Source organism: Diospyros lotus, chromosome 6 (assembly GCF_014633365.1).
Source record: "Diospyros lotus cultivar Yz01 chromosome 6, ASM1463336v1, whole genome shotgun sequence".
Lineage (NCBI taxonomy): Eukaryota > Viridiplantae > Streptophyta > Magnoliopsida > Ericales > Ebenaceae > Diospyros > Diospyros lotus.
The window spans coordinates 30,633,353-30,660,134 of NC_068343.1; the positions used below are offsets into that span (position 1 = coordinate 30,633,353).

Sequence of the window (26,782 nt, forward strand, 5' to 3'; positions counted from 1 at the left end):
TTATTTAACCCAAAAATTCCCTCTTCTCCCATTCATTTCCATGCTTATATCAAGATGTTATCTGATCCAACTGTTTTACTATTCTTCATCATTTTCAATGCTTGCTACATTTTGTTCGGACAAACATATCTACAAAACATATGATTCTTATCTGAAGGACCAATTTTATGCACAAAGACCAGTAATGACAAAACAGAAAACAACACTGACAACCTTCCCTCTTGTACAACCACCACAAGCTTAATCGCACTAGATAGGGTAGACTGCATGAATTCTAGACCTTCAGCCTTAATCCCTCTATAATTTTAACAACTTTGAACATCTTATTTATTCATATAAACAGGCACTAAAATTCTCATTCTCCACTTATTTGACATCCTTTTCTATTTAAGGATCACATTAAATAATTTCTTTAACCAAAAAACAAAACCTCTTTCTCCCATTCATTTCCTTGCTTATATCAGGATATTATCTAATCCAACTGTTTTACCCATTCTTGATCATTTTCAATGCTTGCCCCATTTCATTTGGACAAACACATTATAAATAAAACATATGATTCCTATCACCTTTAGAGTTACTAAAATGCCCCAACATAACACTTGTTTCTCCACCTTCATTGAATATCTCAAGAATCCTTCCACCTCTCCTTGATCACCACCTCATTTACTAGGACCTTTTGAAGTTCATCTTCTATGCATTCCACTTGGCTCCAATACCTTGTTTTTCTTACTGTTCCTTCAACTAACCTTATATACATATTTCTTTCCCATATTTTATACAAAGTTCTTGGTAAAAAATTTTACATGATTTTGCCCTTCCTAGACCTTTTGTGGTGGTCTCCTTCAAGTAAGACCTTAAAAGGAAAAGCTTCTAAAGGCAAGTTCTTCTCCTTTCTTCCTTCCCTAAACTCTTGGATCTTGGTGTGTTGAGATGGTAAGTATGAAAACTCAGGTTTTTCATAAGCTTGTTCTTGTGTGGTGTCTATGTAAAAATGATTGTAAATCTTCCTTATCTCTTGTTTGATATTGTTGGTCTCTATTGAGTTTCAAAATAGGGTTTGTTCCACCACCCTTGGGAATGATGTGTTTTGTGTTAGGAAGTAGATCGTGCAAGCAAATTGGTGGAACTTGCATATTTCAGGTCCCCTATTCCTTATGGTTAATGTGGATATCATGGGCATGTTTACATTCTTTGTCTTGTGTATGTTATATGGGTGGACCCAAGGCATTAGGTGGGAGCTGATTGTCCTTAAGGGTGTATGTACTCATGAGCATAACCCTAGAAGTGAGCAATCTAGCCCCAATGACCTCGTGGCATGTGATATGGCTATGACTTTGGGGGAGAGCTGATTGTCTACAAGGGTTGTATGGCGAGGGAGCACAGCCCTAAGAGTGAGCTATCTGGCCCCAAGAGTCAGTTGTGGTGGTGGGTGTAATATTTTCTGGGTGTTTGTTTCATGAATATATATCTACTCCTGGGTCTTGTGTGCATGCCATGGGCATGATTCATTGGCTTGACGCTTTTTGTTTCGGTCAGGTTGCCTGTGTTGGATTATTATAGCTTATTCATATCAGCTCATGTCTTTTGTCGTTCGTTATTATACTTGCTAGGCCTTGTGACTCATTCTTTTACTTTGTATCATTCCAGGTAAGGAAAAAGATAAGGCAGAAGACGAGTCTAGCAAGGGTTGATCTTGTGTCGATAGATGCGTACAAAGCTCACCTAAAGAAAAGGTCTTGGGGACTTTTGTGTTGGAGTGCTAAAGCTAGTTAGGCTCTTGATCCTTGATGGTATATACATGTTTTGTGGCTATCACTTGATGTATTATAGTCAGAGGATGTATCTTTTGTTCTAGTGAAATGTATATGCTTATTTATGCGTCATGATGTTTTCAAACAAGAGCTTATGTGGTATGTTAGTGGTGTGGATCCTTTATACTACCAGAGGCTCCAGGAGGCGGGTAGTTACAAATTGCCTACAAGAGGCGAAAATTCAATGAGGGAGAAAGGCATTACGCAATCTAGGAGAAAGAGATGACAATAATGGTACAATGTAATTGGGATCTCACTTTAGGATCTTAACAGACAATGTTACGATTAAACTCAAAAGAAACTCCCCCTTTTGCTAGTTGCATAGCTAATAGCATTGGTGTGGCTTTAGGGCTTGAATTTTCCAAAACCATGCAAGAAGAAACTTAACTACGTAAAAAGTATTCAGGCAAGCATGGTAATGAAATTTACCTTTCTCGTAAGCTCCATGCCTAACATCACCTTGAAGTCATCAATTGGGGCCAGAACAAGATCCATAGAGCCCTCGCATGAGTTGATCTTTGATAGGGTTTAATTGTATGCATATTTTTATCTATTTTTCATCTAAACCTTGTGTGATTTTTCCTACATAAAATGTGTGTTTATTTGGATTTTACATCATTTTAATGTCTTTTTGTAGGAACCCAGCAAAGCATATTATTTCAAAGATTTAGGCGTAAAAAGAAAAGAAAAAAATATTATAAAGTTAATTTCAAAACTAATATTTTAATATAAATAAAAATAAATAAATATTTTATATAATAATAATTATTATTATAATATAATCAAAGTTATTATAATTAGTAGTATATTAGATATTAGATATTATAATATATATTAAATTATAATATTTATTTATATATAATATTATGGCAATGGCGTGAGATTGAAAAACTTGGACTAGGGTTGCCATATGCATCTTATATATATATAATAATAAAGGCATGAAGAGGGAGGAAGGCTGGCCGTGCATCATACATATATATACATATATATATAATAAGAGATTAAGAAAAGGTGAAAGGAGGCTGGGAGGCACAGGGACTGAAGGAATTAACAAAGAAGGAACTGAGGAGGTAGGGGAGCAGTGCACATGAGAAGGAATTGGAGAGAGACTGCAACGCACGAATTGGAAGCAGCAGGCACGGCGCACAGTGATATTTTAGGGAGCTTCAACTTATGTTTCTTTTCTTATTTCATTAATTTCATTATGAACTAATTTTATTTAAGTAGGGTTTGAGATGAAGCTTGTCATGAATTCTTGATTTATATTGATTGGGTTTTCTACCATGATTTTAATTATTTATTACTTGTTCTTAATGCGATTGAGTGATTTAACCATCATTTAATTGATTTTGTATCATGATTTAAGACCGAGGGGTGATTTTCATAACAGGTTGAAATAATAAATTTCATAAGATAGATAGTTGATAAGGGATTTGATACTTGAATCTTATGAGGGATAATGAATTGGAACTTAATAATGAATTTCGATTTGTTATAACTATTGGGAAATAGGTTGATTGTTAACAAATGGAGATTTAATTAGGTTAGTAAATCTTGGGAAAGAAGCTAACCAATTTAGATATTCACCCCCATTGAATTGATAGAAACCCAATTGATTGAAAATTAAGACGGATTAATAAGTGGATTCGAAACATCCTAGTTGCCTCCATTTTATCCAAGTTAAGTTGTTTTTAAATTTGTGTTTAATTTCAATTCTCATTAGTTAAATTTATTCAAAGTCATCTCTTTTTATAGTCTAAATAATATTAAAGTTAATCTAATTTTGGTACTTAAACCAATCCTCGTGGGATCGACACTCTGCTCATTCATTATATTACTTGTGCAATTCGTACGTTTGCGAATTAGCCTAACAATCTTCATAATGACACCCTTAGGTATGCCCACTAAGGGTTAGGGTTTGGCAATAGTGTTCCTTATCTTCAACCATCCTCCTTCATGGATCACCCTTTAGTCCTAGTCGCCGAGCCTCCTCAAGGGTGATTAAGTTGTTGGTCACCCTCAACTCTACATCACTTAGGAAGGTCTCCCATTGATCACAGTTGGTACATAACCCCTTATGCATCTCCTTAGTCATTGACATTCAAGGCATTTAGCAGGGTTAGAGAGCCCAATTGCACCATCTTGGTGATCCTTTATGTGACTTTCTTGCTCCTCCAAAGTTGTTCCCCAACCTTAGTGTAGTCCTTCATTTGATGGGGGCCTTGCAAAAGTAACATCCTTCCTTGGGCATGGAGGATTTCTTGTCCTTCTCGTATTCCCTTCTATAATTGTACTTGCATGTTTGCTCTCCTTTCCTTTGTAGCAACTATTTCCCTTGTCTCCCCCACCTTTAGTTCAAGTGAGTCTTCAAAGAGTTCTTAGACTTACCCTAGGATATGATCTTTTGGTACCACTCCATGCAATACTCAGCTATCACAACAACCTCATCCATTGTTTTTGTAACTGGCCTCTATACCCTTGTTTGCCCAGTTTTGAAGCCCATCGACAAAGTACAATTGGGCATTGTTTGTGTCTAAGGTTAGGATTTGTAGTAAGATAGTCGCAAACTTTGTCATGTAGTCTCAAATTGTAGTCTTATGTTGCAACTCTCACAACTTCTTCTAAGATTGATAGCCTATACATTGTATGGATAGAATTGCATCTTCCGTTTCACCTTGAAAGTAATATCAGGATGCTTCCTAAGCCACCATAGTGCAATAGTATTAGTGAAGGAATAGGTGGCAATGCATACATTTGTTAGCTCATCATCCAAGCCAAGCCCACCAAAAGCAGCGCTCTGAGTACCATAGGAAGCCCTCCAATTCATTGGCACATCATACACTCTTGGAACTACTTTGGCATGGGCAAGTCAACCTTCAAGATGTCTTGCATCTCACTCAAGCATGCACTAACACCCTTGTCTGGTTCTCTAGAATAGCTTGAAGGCTCCCAAGCTTGGCATTCACCACCTCAAGCATGCCTCTGTCTCATCAATATGGTTGGTCCTTCCACATCTATTGTTTAGAGAGTCAATTCACCCTTCATCTACTCAAATTAGTTTAAAGAATAGGTTTCCAACATATCCAAGTCATGCTCCATCCTCTCAAATGCCTAGGTCAAACCATCTAGCACGGTCTCGACCACTGTCATCCTCCCCTCGACAAAGACAGTCCTCCATCTTGGACTTGCCCATCCCATAGACCCTTCACCTTGAGTTGGAGGAAGTGGATCTCGTTCACTCACATTCCCTACATGGATTTCTTTTATCACATTTAACACAATACCTACAAAAATCACTTCCATGACTAGCTCAATACCAAGTTGCTACAACCTTAGCTTCTCCAAGTTAACTGCACCAGTACTTAACACTAGATCACCCTAATATGATGGGTAAGTAAGCCTTCAACCCACACTTGGACATTCAAACAAAAGAACGAGAGAGAGAGGGCGGGGGGCACTAAACTGCATTGAAAATGGATGAAAATACAATTGAGGAATCTACCATATATATAGCCTTTTGGGTAGTCTAGAACCTTTTTTGCAAAAGATAATATTACCCCTAGATATTTATAATGGAATATTCTAGAATGCTACAGGATAAACATAACTCCGCCTGGGAATGATATCCACTGCTGGTCTCAAGTTCGGATAAAAGAGGAGGGTTGTGTTAGGTAGCCGACAGCCAACGTAAAACTTAGTCGGATCCAAAACATGAACTCTAGACAAATTATGAAAAATCGTTTAGGCGTGGGCGTAACCCTTCATAGCGATGCGCTACACTGCCCCTGTGTAGTGTCAAGTGAGCGAGGGCCGCTGCATCGGCGCCCGGATGTAGTGACAAATGAGCAAGGGTTCCCGTATTTGCTTGGACGAATGTGGGTAAAGAAGTTAGTCCAAAATCAAAATCAAAATCAAAATCAAAACCAAAATCAAAATCAAAAACAAAATCAAATTCAAAGTTAAGGCCAAAAACAAAATCAAATTCAAAGTCAAGGCCAAAAACAAAATCATAGATTAAGGATTGGATCATGGAACATAGGAACATTAACAGGCAAAGCTATGAAAGTGGTAGATGTGATGGTTAGGAGAAAAATTAATATTATGTGCCTTCAAGAGACGAGATGGGTAGGGAAAAAAGCAAAAACTTTATCAGAAACTGGATATAAAATATGGTACACGGGAAATGATCGAGCGAAAAATGGAGTGGGGATTATTATGGATAAAAGCTTAGTAGATGAGATAGTGGATGTAAAGAGAATAGGGGATAGGATTATTATGGTGAAGGTTAGTCTAGGAAGAATGACTATGAATATCTTTAGTACATATGCACCACAAGCGGGGTTAGGTGATGAGATAAAAGCAAAATTCTGGGAGGACTTAGAGGGACTCATACAAATGATACCAAGAGGAGAGAAAGTGATTATAGGAGGTGACTTAAATGGGCACGTGGGTAGAGACGAAAACGGCTATAGAGAGATTCATGGAGGGTATGGATTCGGGAAAATTAATAATGAGGGTAAGTCTATTCTAGATTTTGCTATGGCATATGGGCTCATCATAACCAATACTAGGTTCAAAAAGCAGGACGAACACTTAATCACATATAAAAATATCACATCAAGCACCCAAATAGATTATTTCCTCATGAAACAAGAGGATCGGTTATGTTGTAGGGATTGTAAGGTGATACCGGGAGAGTGTTTGACTACTCAACATAGACTTCTAGTACTTGACGTCTCACATAAAACAAAATCCAAGAATCAGATGGTGGGATTTAAAAGGGGAGAAACAACTAATCTTCAAAGAAAAACTAAGGGGCAGAAGGGAATGGAATGGAGAAGGACAAACAAACCAAATGTGGAAAGAAATAACTAACGCCCTGAGAAGCACGGCAAAGGTAGTCCTTGGAGAGACAAATGGTAGAGCCCCTAACCTTAAGGAGTCTTAGTGGTGGAATGAAGAGGTACAATTGAAAATTAAAAATAAGAAAACTTGCTATAAGGCTGTATATCAATGCAACAATGAAGAAAATCAAAAAAATTATAAAGAAGCAAAAAAGGCAGCAAAAAGAGTTGTTAGTGAAGCAAGGTCAAAAGCATATGAGAATCTATATAAATGACTTGATACAAAAGATGGAGAAAGGGATATATATAAATTAGCTAAAGCAAGAGAAAGAAAAACACAGGATTTAAATCAAGTAAAATGCATAAAAGATGAAAATCAAAATGTATTAGTGAATGAGGGAGTGATTAAGGAGAGATGGAAGGAGTATTTCACAAAATTATTCAATGATGGTGGCGACACAAGAGTTAGGTTGGGACATCTTAGTAACTCCGAAGGGAACGTGAGCTATACATTTTATCGACGCATAAGTTCAAATGAAATAAGGCAAGCATTAAAAAAGATGAAAAATCATAAGGCGGTAGGACCAGATAATATACCAATAGAAGCATGGAAATGCATAGGAGAATAGGGCATCTCCTGGCTAACACAATTATTTAACGCGATCCTTAAATCAAAAAATATGCCAGATGAGTGGAGGAAGAGTACTTTGGTTCCTATATACAAGAATAAAAAAGATGTTCAAAACTGTGAAAACTACAGAGGAATTAAGTTAATGAGCCATACCATGAAACTCTGGGAGAAAGTAATAGAGCAGAGGCTCAGAAAAGAAACAAAGGTCTCAGAAAATCAGTTTGGTTTCATGCCTGGTAGGTCAATAATGGAAACTATATACCTACTGAGATGTCTAATGGAAATGTATCGAGATCATCAGAAGGACCTACATATGGTGTTTATAGATCTAGAAAAGGCCTATGATAGGGTTCCTAGAGAAGTATTATGGAGGGTTTTAGAGAAGAAAGGAGTCAGAATAGCCTATATACAAACCCTTAAGGACATGTATCACGGTGTAGAGACAAGGGTCAGAATATGCTGAGGGGATACTGAACCGTTTACAACTACAATAGGACTGCATCAAAGTTTTGCACTAAGCCCATACTTATTTGCTCTAGTAATGGATGAACTCACTAAAGATATTCAAACAGAGTTGCCATGGTGTATGCTATTTGCAGACGACATAGTGTTGGTAGATAAAACAAAAGAAGGAGTGAACACTAAGCTTGAGTCGTGAGAAACAATTTAGAATCTAAGGGATTTAAATTAAGTAGAAAGAAAACAGAATATATGGAATGTAAATTTAGTAAGAATGCAAGAGTGTATGATGTTATAATAAAATTGGAAGACCAAATCTTACAAAGAAAAGACCATTTTCGATATTTGGAATTAGTGATTCAAAAAGATGGAGAAATTCACGAGGATGTCGCACATAGAATTAAGGCAGGTTGGCTAAAATGGAGAAATGCATCGGGGGTGTTATGTGATAGTAAAATCCCATTAAAACTAAAAGGAAAATTCTATAGGACAGCTATAAGACCAGTCTTGCTATATGGCTCAGAATGTTGGGCAGTCAAATACCAGCATGAGCAAAAGACGAGTGTAGCGGAGATGAGGATGTTAAGATGGATGTGCGGCCATACAAGGAAGGATAAGATTAGAAATGAAGTTATTCGTAATAAGGTAGGAGTAGTACCAATCGAGGAGAAGATGAGAGAGACTAGACTAAAATGGTTTGGTCATGTGAGAAGGAGACCAATAGACGCTCCTGTGAAGAGAGTTGATGAAATGGAACAATTAGTCAAAAAAGAGGTAAAGGCAGACCCAAGAAAACTTTGGGAGAGACATTAAAGTTTGATATGAAGTGTATGGATCTAAATGAAGATATGACAAAAGACAGAAATACAAGGAAGTCTAGAATTCATGTAGCCGACCCCACATAATAAGATAAAGGCTTGATATGTTGTTGTTGTTGCTACAGGATAAACATGCAAGAATAAGCAAGATACATGCTAGCACAACATATAATACTGCTAACCACTATAGCATATTTCAAACCACTTTCGAACTATTTGAAATAATCATGCCATGCAACTCACCTAGTCGCCTCTATGTAGCTAGTCTAGTTGCATCCAAGTCAACTTGCATGTACATTAAAGGGAAAGGTCAAATGCCATTGTGGTTGACCAAGGCATTAAAAAACCTTCCCTCAACCTCAACTTGCATGTACCTTAGCCCCTTGGCCCGATTACGTTTGTTGGACTAGATAACATTAACGATGTGGAGGGACCCCAAACATGGGTTTGCCTTCTATGCTCCAACTTTAGCACACTCGAAAAAAAATTTGTTGCTTGAGCTCCTACTTGAACTCTTCCCGAGTGGCGATGGCTCTTCTCCCATGCTTCAAGTCATCACTCCTACAATGCCACCACACCATCACAATATCGACAAAATAATGGTAGTTGTATGTAATTCTAGCCTAGCATGGATAGGTGGAGAGCTTTACTATTGTTTCAAAGCACTCACAAGGTTGGCTAAGGTGTCAATCATTGCATTGAAGCACCTTGCAAGTTGCAAGGGCACCTCCTTTGGGGATATAACCTCCTCAACTAGACCCATCACCTCCTCTACTCAACCTACCACATCCTTAATAAGATATCCTAGATGCAGCCTAAGCCATCCTTAACTGAGTGTTCAAGATTCCTAGACTACTTAGCCAACCTAACCTCCACTCCACAACTACTCAAACATCTCACAAGCTCTCCTTCTTACCCATAGTCTAACAAGCCTCTTGAGGTTGATCGACTACATGGTCTTTGTCACCATTCTCATAGAAAAGCCTTAACCTGTCTTCAACTCCTATAAGCAAATCTACTATGATACCAGATCTCATAGATATAGAACTTAAGCCCCAAATCGTGGTGCCTTTGGCACTCAAGTTACTTCCAAGTAAATCAATGTGCAACAACCATGTGAACCATAGTTTATTTATGGACATATACGCCCTATACAAGCCAAAAAAAAGTTTCAATTTGGGACAAGTTTCACTATAGTGCTCATGCCTACTACATCACATGCTTCTCACCTAGAGCATGCATGTAGCCCCTTTAGTGTGTGCAAGACACATGGTCCTGCGAGCCTCCCTGCACGCACATCCTAGCCTTGGTGTTAATCACATCGTACCACTCCATCAATTACCTCCCTTGGTCCTTTGAAGCCTTACTGCTGGTGTTACCGATCATGGGTGTCTTATTCACTCACTTGCGCGCATCTTGGCAATAAGAAGTGTTTTCCAGGAATAAATTTCAAAACAAGAACTTAAAAGCAGTCTTATCTTGTTATGCACTAAACAAAAAACATGAGGCCTACAAATCTTACCATTCCAACAACATGACAAACAAGTCCACATGTAATAATGCAAAGATATCAAGAAGACCAAATCAAATAGCCAGAAGTTGGACATATCATGTGCAAACATATATATGTATGTATGAAAAACAAAAACTTAATAGCAAGATGGTCAAATTAAAATCACAACAAGAACAAGCAAAAGGAAAGTGGTCTAAAGTGCCAAGAAAAGAAACTAATGGCCAAGATTCACATTGACATAGAATACAATGAAGAATAATTGGTCCCATGCATCATGATCTTCATTGTGAACACCAGACGAACACCAGACTCTTCATAGAGTTCTTTAAGCTAGTTTTTATCACCTAATAAGATGGAAACACATCAAATATTCATATGAAAAAAACCCTAGAAATTATCTGTACACACTAGTAGATTATGAATTATACATAAAAGCAACAAAAAAATTACCATCAAGAATGCCATATTAATTGATTTCTGAAAATTAATCTACGAACTTCATGGATATTTACCCAAGTTATTCCAATTAAAAGGCATAACTTACAGATCTGCCAATGGAACCATCCCAAATCCATGGTAATCATCTATTTCAAAAGAGCGAGAAGCAACAAGGCTTTTTGCTGCGAAGTACTCTTCAACACTAAAGAAGTCTGGATTCAGCTCCTCATAGATAGTTAAAGGAGCTGAATCCAGAAGAGGCAAGATACACTCTTGCCAATCCTCATAGATAAGGGCCTTGTCTTCTTTAACTATCTGCCTACAAATATAAGAAAATCAATAAGGCTATGAACAAATAGGCCAAATTAGACAGTACACTCCTATTAATAGCTAATCGATTGTAATATATCATCAAAAAATGAATGATGCCAAAATAAGCAAAAGATATTTGTATAACAAAAATCAATAATGCTCAGTTTCAGATATTGACCATAAACACATCCAACCTTCAAGGAATTATATATCACAAGTCTAGATGTTAGAATAACAAAATCATGAATCCAGGCTTCCTTGTAAATTGTAATAGAACATTAGAGATCTTAATTTCCATTGTGTATAGAATTTATTCCACAAGCTGTTATCATTTAGTGAGTGGTGGTAGAATTGTGACAAATATGGTGATGTAAGGATGGTAGCATGCTAGTAGAAGGGGATGCAAGTTTGGCAGTGCAGGTTGGATGTTGATGGCATCTGTGCTTCAGTATCTAGTTTTGAATTACTAATTGCTGTACTTGTCTTAATGCCAAATCCATGCTCCATATCAAGCTTATGGCCTTCACTTTATTCATGTCAATTAACTATCAAATCAAAAGCATCTAACATGAACTCAAGGCTTATGATTCTAAAATTAAACCAATTTATAGTGAATCACAGACCACAAAAAATCAGTAGCATTAGAAATCTGAAATTATGATTGCATCCTATTACACTATAACTCTTAAAGAACCAAAAGTAACATACATCACCAATGTCCAAACTGTCAGCTTATATGATGCGGTCACCAATCAAGACCCGGCCCAAAACCGACTCTCGACCACGCCGGAACAATATTTTAATACTTCTTAAGTTTTTAGAATTCTACTTGATTTAGGATTCAATTTCATATTTCTACTTGATTTAGGATTCTACTTCATGTTGGATTAAGATTTATTTCTATTAGGATTCTAGTTGAATTTTGTTTTCCAAATATTAGATGGATTTGGATTAGCCAAATACTATAAATATGCCTAAGATCTAGAGTTTGTAATCAAGTTTTTCTTAATCAAATTTCAGCAACCTATTTAGGTTTTCTTAGCAAAACAGTCTTGTTTTTGCGTCTTCTTGAAAGCCAAGCTTCGGCCATTGAAGTTTGCTCTTTCAAGGGTTTATTTTGGTGTGTTTTCTTCACACTCGCGCTACACGCTGCGTCAGGTGGTATCAGAGCGGTTAATCAACCAATCAGATGGCCAATCTTGAAGGTAACGGTAGCAACCAACCTCGTGACGGTGATCAGGGGTTGTCCGCAGTTTGGAAAGCAATTGAAGAACAGCGGGAAGTAACTCGTACTATCCAGCAGCGATTGGAGCAACATAGCAACCAATTGGGCACCTTACTACGAGTTGATGATGACAGGAACCTGAATAATGGGGTGAATCAAGCCGGAGCGGGAAGACCACCCATTAATCATGTCCTTGTTAATCCTAGAAGACCAGTGATTGAAGATAGCGATGAAGAGGATGATTTTGGTCGAGCAATAGCTAACCCTAGTGGTAGAGGGGTTAGGAGGAATGCGCATCAGCACAACCACTGGAGCAACGATGAGTATAAACTAAAAGTTGATATTCCCACCTTTAGTGGAGATCTTGATATTGAGGGGTTCCTGGATTGGATCACTGAGGTTGGCCGTTTTTTCGAATACATGGAGATCCCAGATGAACGACAAGTAAAGTTAGTGGCTTACAGATTGAAGGGCGGTGCATCTGTTTGGTGGGAGCGATTAAGAGAAACGAGATTGAGGGAAGGCCGACAGCCAGTTCAGACATGGAGACGAATGAAGCAACTGTTAAGAGGTAGGTTTTTGCCCCCTGACTATGAACAATATATGTTTGAAGCTTATCAAAGATGTGCACAGGGAATGAAGAGTGTGAATGAATATACCTCTGAGTTTTTACGATTAGCGGAGAGAAACCAATTGTCAGAAAGTGACAATCAACAAGCAGCTCGTTACTTGAATGGATTGAAGCCTGCTATTCGTGATAAAATTGGAGTTCAGATGGTTCTAAGTGTGCAAGAAGCAAGGAACTTAGCTTTAAAGGCTGAGTTAATGTTGAGTGAGAGATTTCGTAATGACACCTATCGTCGGTATAATGGGAATGAAAATAAACAACCAGCTTTTGATAAAGGCAAGTCGGTTCAAGGAGCGCAACCCTCCAATCCACCCCATACAGTCAACCCTAATAAGGCTACAACGGGGGGAAACATTCGAGGTACTACTTCTAATCTTCCAAAATCCCCTAATCCTTATGCAAAGCCTATTCTTTTAAAATGTTTCAAGTGCAATGAGGTTGGGCATCGATCTAGTGATTGTCCAAGGAGGAAAACAGTTAACATTGTTGAAAAGGAAGAGGAAGATGTTGCTGAAGAGGAAGTATATTGCGGGCCTGATGGGGAGGATGATGAAGAAGATTATGGACATGGGCAATATACCTGTGTAGTGAGGAAGTTAATGTTATCTCAAAAGAATGAAGATACTACTCAACGGCATAAGCTTTTTCGCACGAGGTGTACGGTGAAAGGAAAAATCTTTGAGTTGATTATTGATAGTGGAAGTCAGGAGAACATTATAGGAAGAGACGTGGTGGCAAAGATGCAGTTAACTCCTGAAAAACATCCAAGCCCTTACATGATTGGATGGATCAAAGAAGTTGGTGGCATACATGTGAATGAACGTTGCAGGGTGCCTTTCTCTATCGGTAAGTACTTCGACGAAGTCTATTGTGATATTGTTGATATGGATGCTTGCCATATTTTATTTGGGAGGCCTTGGCAATTTGATGTGGATGCTAAGCACTCGGGTAGGAAGAACACATATCAGCTTGAGAAAGAAGGTGTGCGTTATACTTTATTACCCATAGTGGAAAAGAATCAAACTAAAGCTTCTAAAGTGGAGGGGCGAAATTTTCTTACCATTACACATAAACACACAGAGTTTGTGAGGGAGTGTAAGGATACTCGAGAGGTTCACTTATTGGTTATCAAGGGAGAGAGTGTGAGTGAGCTACTGAAGGTAAATCAAATTCCAATGGAAGTGCAGGGATTGTTGGAGGAATTTTATGATGTGGTTCCTGAGGAGTTGCCTAATGAGCTACCTCCTATGAGAGATATTCAACACCACATTGACTTGGTTCCTGGTGCTAGCTTGCCTAACCTACCACACTACAGGATGAGTCCTAGGGAGAATGAGATTTTGCGTGAGCAGGTAGAGGAATTGTTGAGAAAAGGGCACATTCAGACTAGCATGAGTCCATGTGCCAGTGCCAGCATTATTGACACCAAAGAAAGATGGGAGTTGGAGGATGTGTGTTGACAGTAGAGCCATCAACAAAATTACTATTGGGTACAAATTTCCAATTCCTAGGCTCGACAACATGCTTGATCAACTTGATGGGGCTGTGATTTTTTCCAAAATTGACCTTAGAAGTGGTTATCATCAAATTAGAATTCGACCTGGAGATGAGTGGAAGACAGCTTTCAAGACAAGAGATGGGTTGTTTGAGTGGTTAGTCATGCCCTTTGGACTAACCAATGCACCAAGCACTTTCATGAGACTAATGAACCAAGTATTACGCCCTTTCATTGGTAAATTCGTTGTGGTGTATTTTGATGATATTTTGATATACAGTAAGTCTATTAATGAGCATGAGGGGCATATTCGAGAGGTGTTGAGTGTGTTGAGGGAAAACAAACTTTATGCTAATTTGAAGAAGTGTACTTTTATGAGTGAGAGCTTGTTGTTCTTGGGCTTTATTATAAGTAAAGAGGGCGTAAAGGTAGATGAGGAAAAAGTGCGAGCTATTAGAGAGTGGCCAACTCCTAAAAATGTCAGTGATGTGCGAAGTTTCCATGGGTTAGCAACTTTCTATAGGCGGTTTATCAAACACTTTAGTAGTATTGTGGCTCCAATTACTGAGTGTTTAAAGAAAGGAAAGTTCCATTGGGGTGAAGAACAAGAGCAAAGTTTCACCTTGATAAAAGATAAATTATGTACCGCTCCTGTCTTAGCTTTGCCAAGCTTTGACAAACTGTTTGAGGTTGAGTGTGATGCGAGTGGAGTGGGTATAGGTGCTGTGTTGTCCCAAGAGAAGAGACCAATTGCATTTTTCAGTGAGAAGTTGTGTGAAGCCAGAAAAAAGTGGTCTACTTATGATAAGGAGTTTTATGCAGTAGTGAGGGCTCTTAAGATATGGGAACATTACTTGATTGCCAAAGAATTTGTTCTTTACACGGATCACCAAGCTCTTAAGTACTTGAGTAGCCAAAGGCAATTGAGGAGTGATATGCATGCTAGATGGTCTGCTTTTATTGATAAATTTCCATATAAAATTGTACATAAGTCAGGACAACATAATCGAGTGGCAGATGCTTTGAGTAGGCGTGTGGATTTGATCAAGACCCTTAGTGTTGAGATTGTTGGGTTTGAGTGCTTGAAAGAATTATATGCGACAGACGAGGATTTCAAACATGTGTGGGAACAATGCATGTCTCAGCAACCATCAGGAGATTTTTATGTGCATGATGGGTTTCTCATGAAGGGAAATCAGTTGTGCATCCCTTGCACATCTCTTCGTGAGAAAATTATTCGGGATTTGCATGGTGGTGGCTTAGCAGGGCATCTTGGCAGAGACAAGACTATTGAAGCTGTTATGGGAAGGTATTATTGGCCAAGAGCAAGGAGAGATGTTTCTATTATTGTGGCAAGGTGTTATATATGTCAAACAGCTAAGGGGCACTCTTCTAACGCCGGTCTTTACATGCCATTGCCTGTTCCCAATGCTATTTGGGAAGATTTGTCTATGGACTTCGTGTTGGGTCTACCGCGAACCCAACGAGGTATGGATTCTGTTTTTGTAGTGGTTGACAGGTTTTCCAAGATGGCGCACTTTCTCCCATGCAAGAAGACGGCAGATGCAGTAGCTACAAGCCAAACTGTTTTTCAAGGAGATTGTTAGACTACATGGAGTCCCTAAAACTATTACTTCGGATCGTGATACAAGGTTTTTGAGTCACTTCTGGATTACCTTGTGGAGAATGTTCGATTCATCTTTGAATTTCAGTAGCACAGCACATCCCCAGACTGATGGACAGAGGTGGTGAATCGTACCTTAGGAAATCTGATTCGCAGTGTTTGCAAAGACAAGCCAAGACAATGGGACCTAGTCATAGCTCAAGCGGAATTTGCCTACAACAACGCCGTGCATAGCTCAACAGGAAGATCACCATTCTCTATCGTATACATGAAAGTTCCTAATCATGCATTGGATTTGGTAAAATTGCCAAAGGTACCAGGTTTCAGTGTTGCAGCCAGTGACTTAGCCGAACACGTTCAAGCAGTTCAGGAAGATGTCAGGCAAAAGTTGCACGAGGCGAATAAGAAGTACAAGGCAACAGCTGACAAGCATAGGAAGCACAAGGTATTTGCGGTTGGAGATGAAGTCATGATATTCTTGAAAAATGAACGGATTCCTACAGGACAACAGAACAAGCTCAAGCCAAAGAAGTATGGTCCTTACAAGATTACAAAGAAAATCAATGATAATGCTTATGTTGTGGATTTGCCAAATCATATGGGTATTTCCAAAACATTCAATGTTGCTGATCTTTCTTTGTATTTGCCGGATGTTGAGTTGTCATACCCAGATCATAATTCGAGGACGAATTCTTCTCAAGTAGAGGTGAATGATGCGGTCACCAATCAAGACCCGGCCCAAAACCGACTCTCGATCACGCCGGAACAATATTTTAATACTTCTTAAGTTTTTAGAATTCTACTTGATTTAGGATTCAATTTCATATTTCTACTTGATTTAGGATTCTACTTCATGTTGGATTAAAATTTATTTCTATTAAGATTCTAGTTGGATTTTGTTTTCCAAATATTAGATGGATTTGGATTAGCCAAATACTATAAATATGCCTAAGATCTAGAGTTTGTAATCAAGTTTTTCTTAATCAAATTTCAGCAACCTATTTAGATTTTCTTAGCAAAACAGTCTTGTTTTTGCGTCTTCTTGAAAGCCAAGTTTCGGCCATTGAAGTTTGCTCTTTCAAGGGTTTATTTTGGTGTGTTTTCTTCACACTCGCGCTACACGCTGCATCATTATAAGAATCACAGCGAGTTCATAATTTGATATTACTAGGATACTGAATAAATGAAGATGCAATTACACTTGATCTCTTTCAAAAACATATCTTTGTATTTGAGTTGATTTACACCTATTTTGTCTCCCTTATGGCAGCAAAACAGAGAAACAGCAATAAGAAAGCTAGACTATTAAACATACATGATCAAAATAGTATCATGACCAGCCTGCAGCTACATTTATAAGAATGAAACTGAAGCTCATGGAAGTCAGCACAGCTGACAGCATTTGTCTGTGATCGGATATCTCAATTAAGTAAGTCCAATAGGTGAGAAACTGTAGAATAATGTGGACCGGCATTAAATTATTTTGAGATATATTCACTTGTCAGTTTTGATATGCTACTGGTGAAATCAAATGTTATTTTCAGTAGTTGTGGCTGAAAATAAAGTCCTGCAAAGGGTAAAGTGGGAGGGAAAAACTGACAAGTACTTTAGAAAAGCTATGCTATGAATTCTCTATCAGCAGGACATGTCAGCGATGATAGCTAAGTCAGAGTGATCCCATTCAGCAGCCAAGTATACCAGTGTTTTACACATGGCCGCAAAAAAGGGCAGCCTGATAATAAGCTGATCTGTTAGTTATACTAGTTTTATTTTCCAGTTGTTCCAGGTCATTGGTTCTCTTAAAGAAGCCCAAACTAGTCTTTCAAAATAGGTCATAAAGGAAGAAGATCACAGAAACATTCTAATCGCCAACCCGATTTCTGTGTACATAGACCCAAAACTAGATCACAAACTAGGGACCATTCAATCTAAGAAAAGACGCTACCTTCCCTCCCTCCCTCCCTATACATCTATCAAGGTTGATAGATTTATTGAGATTTTCTTGGATGAAGAAGAAAGCAAAAATCAGGAAGAAGTTCCTCTTTGTAACAGAATTTCCTAAAATTGGAAAGAAGTTCCTAAAACTGAAAACCCATTTTTATAGTTTAGGTAAACAGAAGTTCCAATTTTAAAAATTTCCACGTGGGGCACTCTCTGCATTTTTGTTAAACCTCAAGGGTGTTGACATTGATTGATGCCCTTGGATCACTAAAGGGCAATTTAATCTTTTAACTTGACTCAAAATATCTACTTTTTTTCACTGAATTCAATTTTTTTATTTGTAGGGCATAATAATAATTGTGCTTATGCATTAATGTCTGTTAGATGCAGGAGTTGTTGGGCAATTTTCGAAATGTGAGGGATATTCTCTGAATTTATGTAAAACCTTAGGAGTGCGCAATGTAGTTTACTCTAATGTTGCCACAATTTCCACTTCACATACTCGCACTCAACCCTCAAGAAAGACACCAATCCTCACACAGATTTTGACATAATTGAATAGAACAAGAAACTCACACAATCACACCCAATACACCAAGAATTTATCCTAGTTTGGATCTCCTATTGATTAGGAAGACCCTACGTCTAGACCGATGAGGCTTCGGTTCCACTATCTTGGGAAAACAAAAGAGATAATACAAGCACTGTCCTCACAGCCCTATACACAAGTTGATCTACAGGAAGTTACAAAGCACAAGAAGTCACTTTTCTCTCACACACACAGCACACAATCTCTCTCAAGATACAGCATGAATTCAATCATCTAAATGACCCCTCTTGGCCCTCTATTTATATAACATAGGGGCGAGAGTTACAAGGAATTAAAATAACCGGTAAACTGCCTTATATATAAAGGGCAGTTACCGTTACAATTAACCCAACGGCTACTTAACACAAATAACCATTAACCTTGCTTCATTTCTGAATCCTTTCTATCTTCCAAGCCTTAAGTCTAATCTTAGGCAAACCCTTTAACAAATTCTCCACCATTTGCATAGGATTAGAGTTCATCAAGATAGATACCTGCACTTCATCAATACCTGACCTGCTCTTTTGATCCAGCCTCTTGAACTATCTGCAGCAGCTTCATACAATGCTTTAGCTTCGCCATAGGAATAGCTTTTGTGAACATATCTGTAGCATTCTCATCACCTGCAACTTTTATTACTTTTATCTCCTTTTTATCTAATATTTCCCTAATAAAATGGTGACGAACATCTATGTGCTTTGTCCTTATATGGTGTGCCTGGTTTTTAGACAAGTGTATGGCACATTAACTATCACATATCAAAGTGGCATCCACTACAGTCCCTAGGAGCTCACTGACCAAACCTTTTGACCACATAGCTTCTTTTATAGCCTCTGATACTGCTATATATTCTGCCTCAGTTGTAGATAAAGCCACCACATGTTAGAGGCTTGATTTCCAATTAACAGTGGAGTTCCACAACTTAAAAACATAACCGGTTGTGGATCTCCTCTTATCTAAGCCAGCAACATAATCAGCATCCGAATACCCTAGCATGCTTGCTGGTTCTCCTATATCTACTCACCATAAGACAAAACCATGCTACTATAACCCCTTAAATACCTAAACACCCATTTAACAGCATTCCAGTGTGCTTTACTTGGATTTGCCATGAATCTACTCACTACACTCATTACATGAGTCAAATTAGGCCTTGTGCACACCATGCTATACATTAAACTCCCCACAGCACTAGAGAAGGGAATAACACCCATTTCTTTCATACTTTCCTCATATTTAGGAGATTGATTCGAAAACAACTTGAAGTGTTAAGCAAATGGCACATTTACTGCCTTAGCTTCTACCATTCCAAACTTCTTAATTAGCTTTTCTAGATAGGATTTCTGAGATAGGTATAGCCTTCTTTGTTGTTTATTTCTACTGATTTTAATCCCTAGTATTTTATTTGCTTCTCCTAACTCCTTCATCTCAAATTCTGACTTTAACTTCAGCTTTAGTTGCTGAATTTCTTACTCAGATTGACTTGTTATAACCATGTCATCCATGTAAAGGAGTAAATAGACTGCAATTCTAGATGAAATGTGTTTGAAATATACACAACAATAACTTCTAACATATCCATTTTTTAACATAACCATATCGAATTTCCTATACCATTGCCTAGGAGATTGCTTAAGTCCATAGATTGATTTCTTAAGCAAACATACCTGCTCCTTCTTTCCTTTAGACTCAAAACCCTTTAGTTGTTCCATTAAAATCCTCTCATCTAAGTCTCCATGAAGGAAAGTTGTGGTTACATACATTTGTTCCAATTTTAGGTTTAAGTGAGTCGTTATGGCAAGCAACACTCAAATAGAGATGAGTCTCACAACTGGTGAGAAAACCTCATTAAAATCTATACCCGGGACTTGAGTAAAGCCTCTAGCTACCAACCTAGCCTTATACCTAGGTTTTGGATTACTTCCATCCCCTTCCTTTATCTGATAAAGCCATTTACAGCCTATAACTCGCTATCCTTGAGGTCTATCAACTAGAACCCATGTTTGGTTCTTTCTCAATGATTCAATTTCAAACTTCATGACCTCTATCCACCTTTTTGATTCTTTAGTTTTTCCCTCTAAGTCTAGCTAGTCCTCTACCTTTTTAGCCTTCATTGTAGACTCTTCATCAAATGTCACATCTCTTGTGACAATGGTCCTAGGCCCCTCAATTTCAAGATTCCATAATTTGTAACCTTTGACTCCAGTGGGATACCCTATGAATAAGCATTTCTTTGCCCGAGGATCCAGCTTGCCTGGCTTCACATGAGCATAGGCTAAGCAACCAAATACCTTAAGATGGTCTAGACTTGGCTTATGACCAGACCACTTTTCATATGGTGTTTTAAACTCAATTGCAACATATGGTGATCTATTGATCACATGTGTTGTGTTTGATATTGCCTCCCCCCAAAAAGATTTAGATAAATTTGTATGGAATAGCATGCATCTCACTCTTTCTAATAGAGTTTTATTCATCCTTTCAGCCAATCGGTTTTGCTTAGGTTTTCCCAAGACAGTCAAGTGTCAAATTATCCCACTCTCATTACACATTTGAGAGAAGTCTTTATTGTAGAATTCTAACCCATTATCAGTTCTAATGGTTTTAATAGTCCTCCCCTTTTGATTTTCTACCATGTCCTAAAGCCTCAAAGATGTGATCCTTTGATTTCAAGACATATACCCACACCATTCTAGAATAATCATCAATGATAGACAGAAAATATCTAGAGCCTCCATGAGTTAGGGTTTGAGATGGCCCCCAAAGATCTGAGTGAATGTAATCTAATGGTGCTTTGGAGGAATGAATTGCCTTCTTGATAAATTTAACCTTGGCATCTTTGCCATAAATGCAGGACTCACATTTATTGAGACTCGCAACCTGGCCATGACCCAGAATGCCTTGCTTAGCCAACTCCTTAAGGCCTTGCTCGCTAATGTGTGACATCCTTAGATGCCACAACCTAGCCTGCATATGGGCATCACTGCAAGCTATAGCAGCTTCCCCACTTAATGTGGTTGCTTGCAGAATATATATGCCATTCTGCAGCATTGCTCTCATGCATATTAAGGAACCTTTGGTGACTTTCAGGACTCCACCATCACCCTTAAAGTTATGACCATTTCGGTCCAATTCACCAAGAGAGATTAAATTTCTCTTAAGTTTTGGGACATGCCTAACGGTAGTCAGGATTCTATATGAACCATCATGCATCTTGAGTCTTATATCACTTATTCCTAGCACCCTACATTCATGGTCATTGCCTAGCAAGACTTTTCCTCCATTTATTTCTTGGTAATTTTGAAACCAGTGTTTCTTAGGAGTCATATGGTATGAACAACCAGAGTCCATAACCCATACATCACTCTCGGTTTTTCCTGACACAACAAGTGCATTTACACTATCATACCCAAACTCACACACACTGACTCCACTATCAGAATTATACTTGTCTTGAGGATCTTTCTTTTTCTTGGGATAATTCTTCTTAATATGACCCTCCTCATGGCAATAATAACATTTTATAGGCTTCTTTCTAGTTCTTGATCTAGACCTTGATCTACCCCTTCCCTAGGATCTCTTCTATCATTTCTAATTTTGACAATGAGGGCATCTCCCAGAGAGGATTTTCCTTCAACTTTATTCTGCAGTTCTTTTGAATTAAGGGCCCCTATTACATCATCTAGAGATAAAGTTTCTCTACCATGCTTTAAGATGTCTACAAAGGTCTCATAGGTTCTAGGTAGGGAATGAAGCAAGACCAATGCCTTGTCTTCATCTTCATATTTAACTTCTATATTTTCAAGATCTAGACAGAGTTTATAAAACTCGTTTATGTGATCTTGAAGCTTTTGGCCATCATGCATTTTAAAGGTAAAGAATCTTGCCTTAAGGTATAGACGACTGGACAGAGATTTGGTCATGTAGAGGCTCTCCAGCTTGAGCCAAATTTTAGTGGTTGTCTTCATCTTGAACACTTCCCTCAACGCCTTGTCACCGAGACTAACGATGAGTGTGTTGTATGCCTTCTTGAGTATCTCCTTCTTCTGTTCTGTTGTGTAAGTCTTTGGCATTTTGGCTTCTCCCTCTAGTGCCTCCTCAAGGCCAAGATTGCTGAGGAGTGCATGCATCTTCATCTTCAAGAGGGAAAAATCATTTTTCCCATAAAACTTCTCAATATCGTGGCTAGAGGTGGATGAAGATGAAGCCATGTTCCGTTGGTGAGTCGTGTCTCTTCCCTTAGAGTCTTTCCTTGAAATCTTGAATGTGGAAGATGTTTTCTCTGATACCAGATTGTTGTCACAATTTCCGCTTCACACACTTGCACTCAACCCTCAAGAAAGACACCAATCCTCACACGGATTTTGACATAATTGAATAGAACAAGAAACTCACACAATCACACCCAATACACCAAGGATTTACCCTGGTTCGGATCTCCTATTGATTAGGAAGACCTTAAGTCCAGACTGATGAGGCTTCAGCTCCACTATTTTGGAAAAACAAAAGAGATAATACAAGCATTGTCCTCACTATACACAACAAGCTGATCTACAGGAGATTACAAAGCACAACAAGTCACTTTTCTCTCACACACACAGCGCACAATCTCTCTCAAGATATAGAATGAATTCAATCATCTAAATAACCCCTCTTGGCCCTTTATTTATAGAACATAGGGGCAAGAGTTACGAGTTAAAATAACTGGTAAACCGCCTTATATATAAAGGACAGTTACCGTTACAATCAACCTAACAACTACTCAACATAAACAACCGTTAACCTTGCTTCCTTTCAGAATCCTTTCTATCTTCCAAGCCTTAAGTCTAATCTTAGGCAAACCCTTCAACATCTAATTTTTTATTAAAAAAATTCTAAATTTTATAAAATTTTAATCTTTTTATAGGCATTAATTAGGCATGGTACAAGTATTGATTACTTTATAAGGATGGGCATGAAGAATTAAATGCATTGCCTAACAAGGACAAGGATGTGGAGCAAATTTGAGAATGCAAAGATCCACAATCTAAACTCTACCCATTGCCATTGTCACCAAAGTGACACTATCACCTACAAGAGGGGAAAAGGTAGGGAAAGGCTAAAGTTTTCCAAAGGATAACGAGAGGTAATTTGAAGTTTTAAACAAAGTGATGCTGGAATAGGAGATCCTATGGTATCACTATCTAGAACCCCCGTTTAAAAGAGTTCATTAAAATATGTGCAAGTGCTCCGTTTTAAGGCAACTATATGTTATCAAATGGGATGTGGCATATTGGAGTGCCCCCATAAGAGAGCGATCACACAAATACCCCAAATCTCTTTCTTGAACTAGTCGCAAGGTAAAGTCCCTTGAGAAAAGAGACAATGTCCATGATGTGCCAAACCACAATAAACTAAGTAACCTCAAGTGGGAAGTTTCTTTACGTTCCCTCCTAAGGGGTTCGAAAGTGTCAAAGAGTACAAGGATGTGTTGATCTAGCATTGACTCAATGAAAGATGGTTTGCAATAATCTTTAGGTGGTTGCAAGATGAGAGGTGGTGAAGCACCTATGTGTTGAGGAAGGGTGTCAAGGCACTTGAGTACCAAGTAATAGTGCCAACCACCCAAGTAATAAGGGTAGAGTGTCATGCATAAGTGCACCAAGTGCCAAGAGAAGGTACTAAGGCACAGATCTTGGAGGTAGTGGCCTTGGTTTGAAATGGACATTACACTAGTTTCAGTCACCCATTATTTTAGGCTAAGTAGATTTACACATTTGAGGCATGGACATATGTACCATGAGATTGAGCTAACACTCAAAAACTAGCTAGAAGAACAACAAACTAGGAAGGAGATAATAAACAGTGCCCCCAATGCATGAGGTTGCCAACTTTGAGGATCAAGGGAGGATCGGATTTGTATGTGGTCTTACCCTTGTATTAGAGTATTTTAGTTGTGTAATAGTTTTGTTAGTTTTGTAATATTTGTGCTGTTATATTTCTGTTTTCTGTTGCTTCTGTTGCTGAATAAACAATGGCATTTTTGTCATTTTGATGTATTAGTTCTAGGAATATTTAATAAAGTAGCTGAAACCCCAAATGGGTTAATGAAGCATTTTATTATCTTTTGTCTCTCTCTCTGTTCATGAAACCTTGTTTTGTTTCAGAAATAAACTACTTTCATAACTAGAATCCATGACCTTTTAATCTCAAAGAAACAACCTTATTGTTGCTACCTAGGCTCACCCTCAACTAGGAATGAGATATTGTGTGAACAAAACATTAAGAACCTACAGCCCAAAGAAGGGACTCTAATACTAAATTCGTTTACACAACAACTATGATTGGGAAGAGGAAAAATGAAGTAGATGCATTGAAGGTGAAAGATGGATTGTTGATAATTAATAGGCAATCAATTCGGGGGAGTCAACCTGTTTCCCAAGATGAAAATAGTGCATTGTGTTAGATTCTGTTAGATAAAGAAATCAGGTAAACAACGTGTTCTTAGACTTCATGAAATATATTTTTTATGAAGGCCAATTGAATGAACATAATTGGAGAGGACTTATATAGGAAGGGGTTAAGGCTTTCTTCCAACATGTTTTTTTGTTAAAAGTTTTAAACCATACTTTGATAATGATCAGGTTGCTACAAAATCCATTTAATGCTAACAAAGTTAATGATTAGGCCTGATAGCTTAAGCAATGTAGCTTATATAGAAAGTAATTTGCAAGCAGAATATAGATAAACTGGGGGGGGGGGGGGGGGGGGGGGGGGGGGTTATATCATACCTTGTGAAGCTCAGTGCCTAGGAGGAGAGAGTTAAGTTGGTCCAAAGTCCAAAGCAGAGGTATGGATTGGGCGGCAGGCAAGAGGTGGAGATAGGGAAACCAAGGGGAGCGGTGGCCCAAGCTCTTCTCGAACATGAGCGCAACGCACAGTCCGAGAGTGCCGTCAAGACCGGCGGATTCGATGAGAGAGCGAGCGCCAGAGGTCTTGATTGTAAGACAACATTTCTTGGGGATTCGGACGACCGCGTCGCCTTCCTGCAAATCGCTCAGAGCAATCACGCGAATTCCATTACCTTCTACTTCTTCAACGCGGAGGCCGAGTGTGTCGCTGCACTCTATGCCCTGCGATCTCATCCACCGTTTGAATGCTCTCAACCGCCGCCTACAACTATCAACATCACATCACATATCCTTGTTTGCTTGCTTGTTTATCGGTCCAATCAAGAACATTCATGTATATATATAATCGCGAAGAAAACAAGTAATTAGTTAAAGCAGCAGCTTAAGTACCTGGCCGTGGCGGTGGCGGTGGCTGTGGCTGCTTCCGGTCCAGAATAGGGACGCCGCATTGCCGACGGCGACGATATCCCTTCCGTGTCTGTCAATGACGGCAGGCAGAATACACGACCTGCTGGAACTCCTGATTGATATGATGAATCACATCTACCTAATGGCCTAAATTTGGGTTAAATTGATATTTTTGTTCATATAATTTTATGTTTTTTATGTAATTATTTAAGTTGCGTTTTTTTTTTTTTGGTTGTTTTCAGCTATTTTTTATTTTAAATTTTTTAAAATAATAAAAATACTTTTACTTTATCTTTTTTAAAAATATATTTTTGAAAACAAAAAAAAAATTATAAAGAAAACCTAAAATAACAAAATATTATTTTCAGCCAAAATAGTCTCTAACTCTAAAACATGTAAAACACAATTTATGTTTCATGTTTTGACTCTAAAACAGAAAAGAAAAAAAAATATATATATATACTTAAATTTTAAAAATAAAGTTATATATTTATTTAAAATTTTAAAAATATAGTATATCTATAAAATAATTAAAAATCTAGGATAACATATAATATAGTATATTATTAAATATATTACACATATTATGTATAATAATATTTAATATAAATTATATGTCAACAATTTATTAATCAAATTTATTATTTTATTTTAATAGTAAAATTTTATTAAAAAGAGTTAATTTTATCATTTAATAATCAAATTCATTGAATAAAATATCATAAAATAATTTTTCTCAAAATTTTAAAATAAACGTATTTTTTAATTTTTTGTTTTAAGAAATAATTTTTTAAAATGATAAGAAAAACACTTTTCAATTTTATGAAAATAAAAAACTAAAAATGAATTTAAAATTCAAAACTGAAAAATTAAAAACGCAAAGAAAATGCAGCTTTAAATTTTTTATTATTTCAATTACATGCTTATATCTATTTTTTTGAGTTAATTTAACTCATATACTTTGACATTTTTATCGTGTAATAATTTAAATTTTTTATTATTTTAATTATACCCATATATTTATATTTTTAGTCAATTTAAATTTTTTTACACTTCAAAGTACGAAATTTAAATTAATTCAAAAATACAAGTACATAACTATAATCAAAATAATAAAAAATTCAAGTGAACACACAAAAAATAATCAAAA

The 26,782-nt window shown here is 37.6% G+C and overlaps 2 protein-coding genes across 4 annotated transcripts in view; one reads left to right on the forward strand and one right to left on the reverse strand.

Moving 5' to 3' along the window:
• Positions 1-7,590, forward strand: part of LOC127804007 (uncharacterized) — a 30,951-nt gene extending 23,361 nt beyond the window's left edge. Inside the window, exon 2 of the mRNA XM_052340706.1 lies at positions 6,501-7,590. Coding sequence (XP_052196666.1) covers positions 6,501-6,692 — 192 coding nt within the window. The 3' untranslated portion in view covers positions 6,693-7,590. The remainder of the gene's footprint in view (positions 1-6,500) is intronic.
• Positions 1-25,757, reverse strand: part of LOC127804006 (ribosomal lysine N-methyltransferase 3) — a 51,001-nt gene extending 25,244 nt beyond the window's left edge. For 2 of the 3 annotated variants that reach the window (XM_052340703.1, XM_052340702.1), the window contains exons 1-3: positions 25,615-25,757; positions 25,105-25,492; positions 10,627-10,835 (exon numbers count right to left, since the gene is read on the reverse strand). In XM_052340703.1, coding sequence (XP_052196663.1) covers positions 10,627-10,835; positions 25,105-25,492; positions 25,615-25,673 — 656 coding nt within the window. In that variant the 5' untranslated portion in view covers positions 25,674-25,757. The remainder of the gene's footprint in view (positions 1-10,626; positions 10,836-25,104; positions 25,493-25,614) is intronic. The other variant, XM_052340704.1, reaches the window with a different exon arrangement.
• Between the last annotated feature and the right edge of the window lie 1,025 nt (positions 25,758-26,782).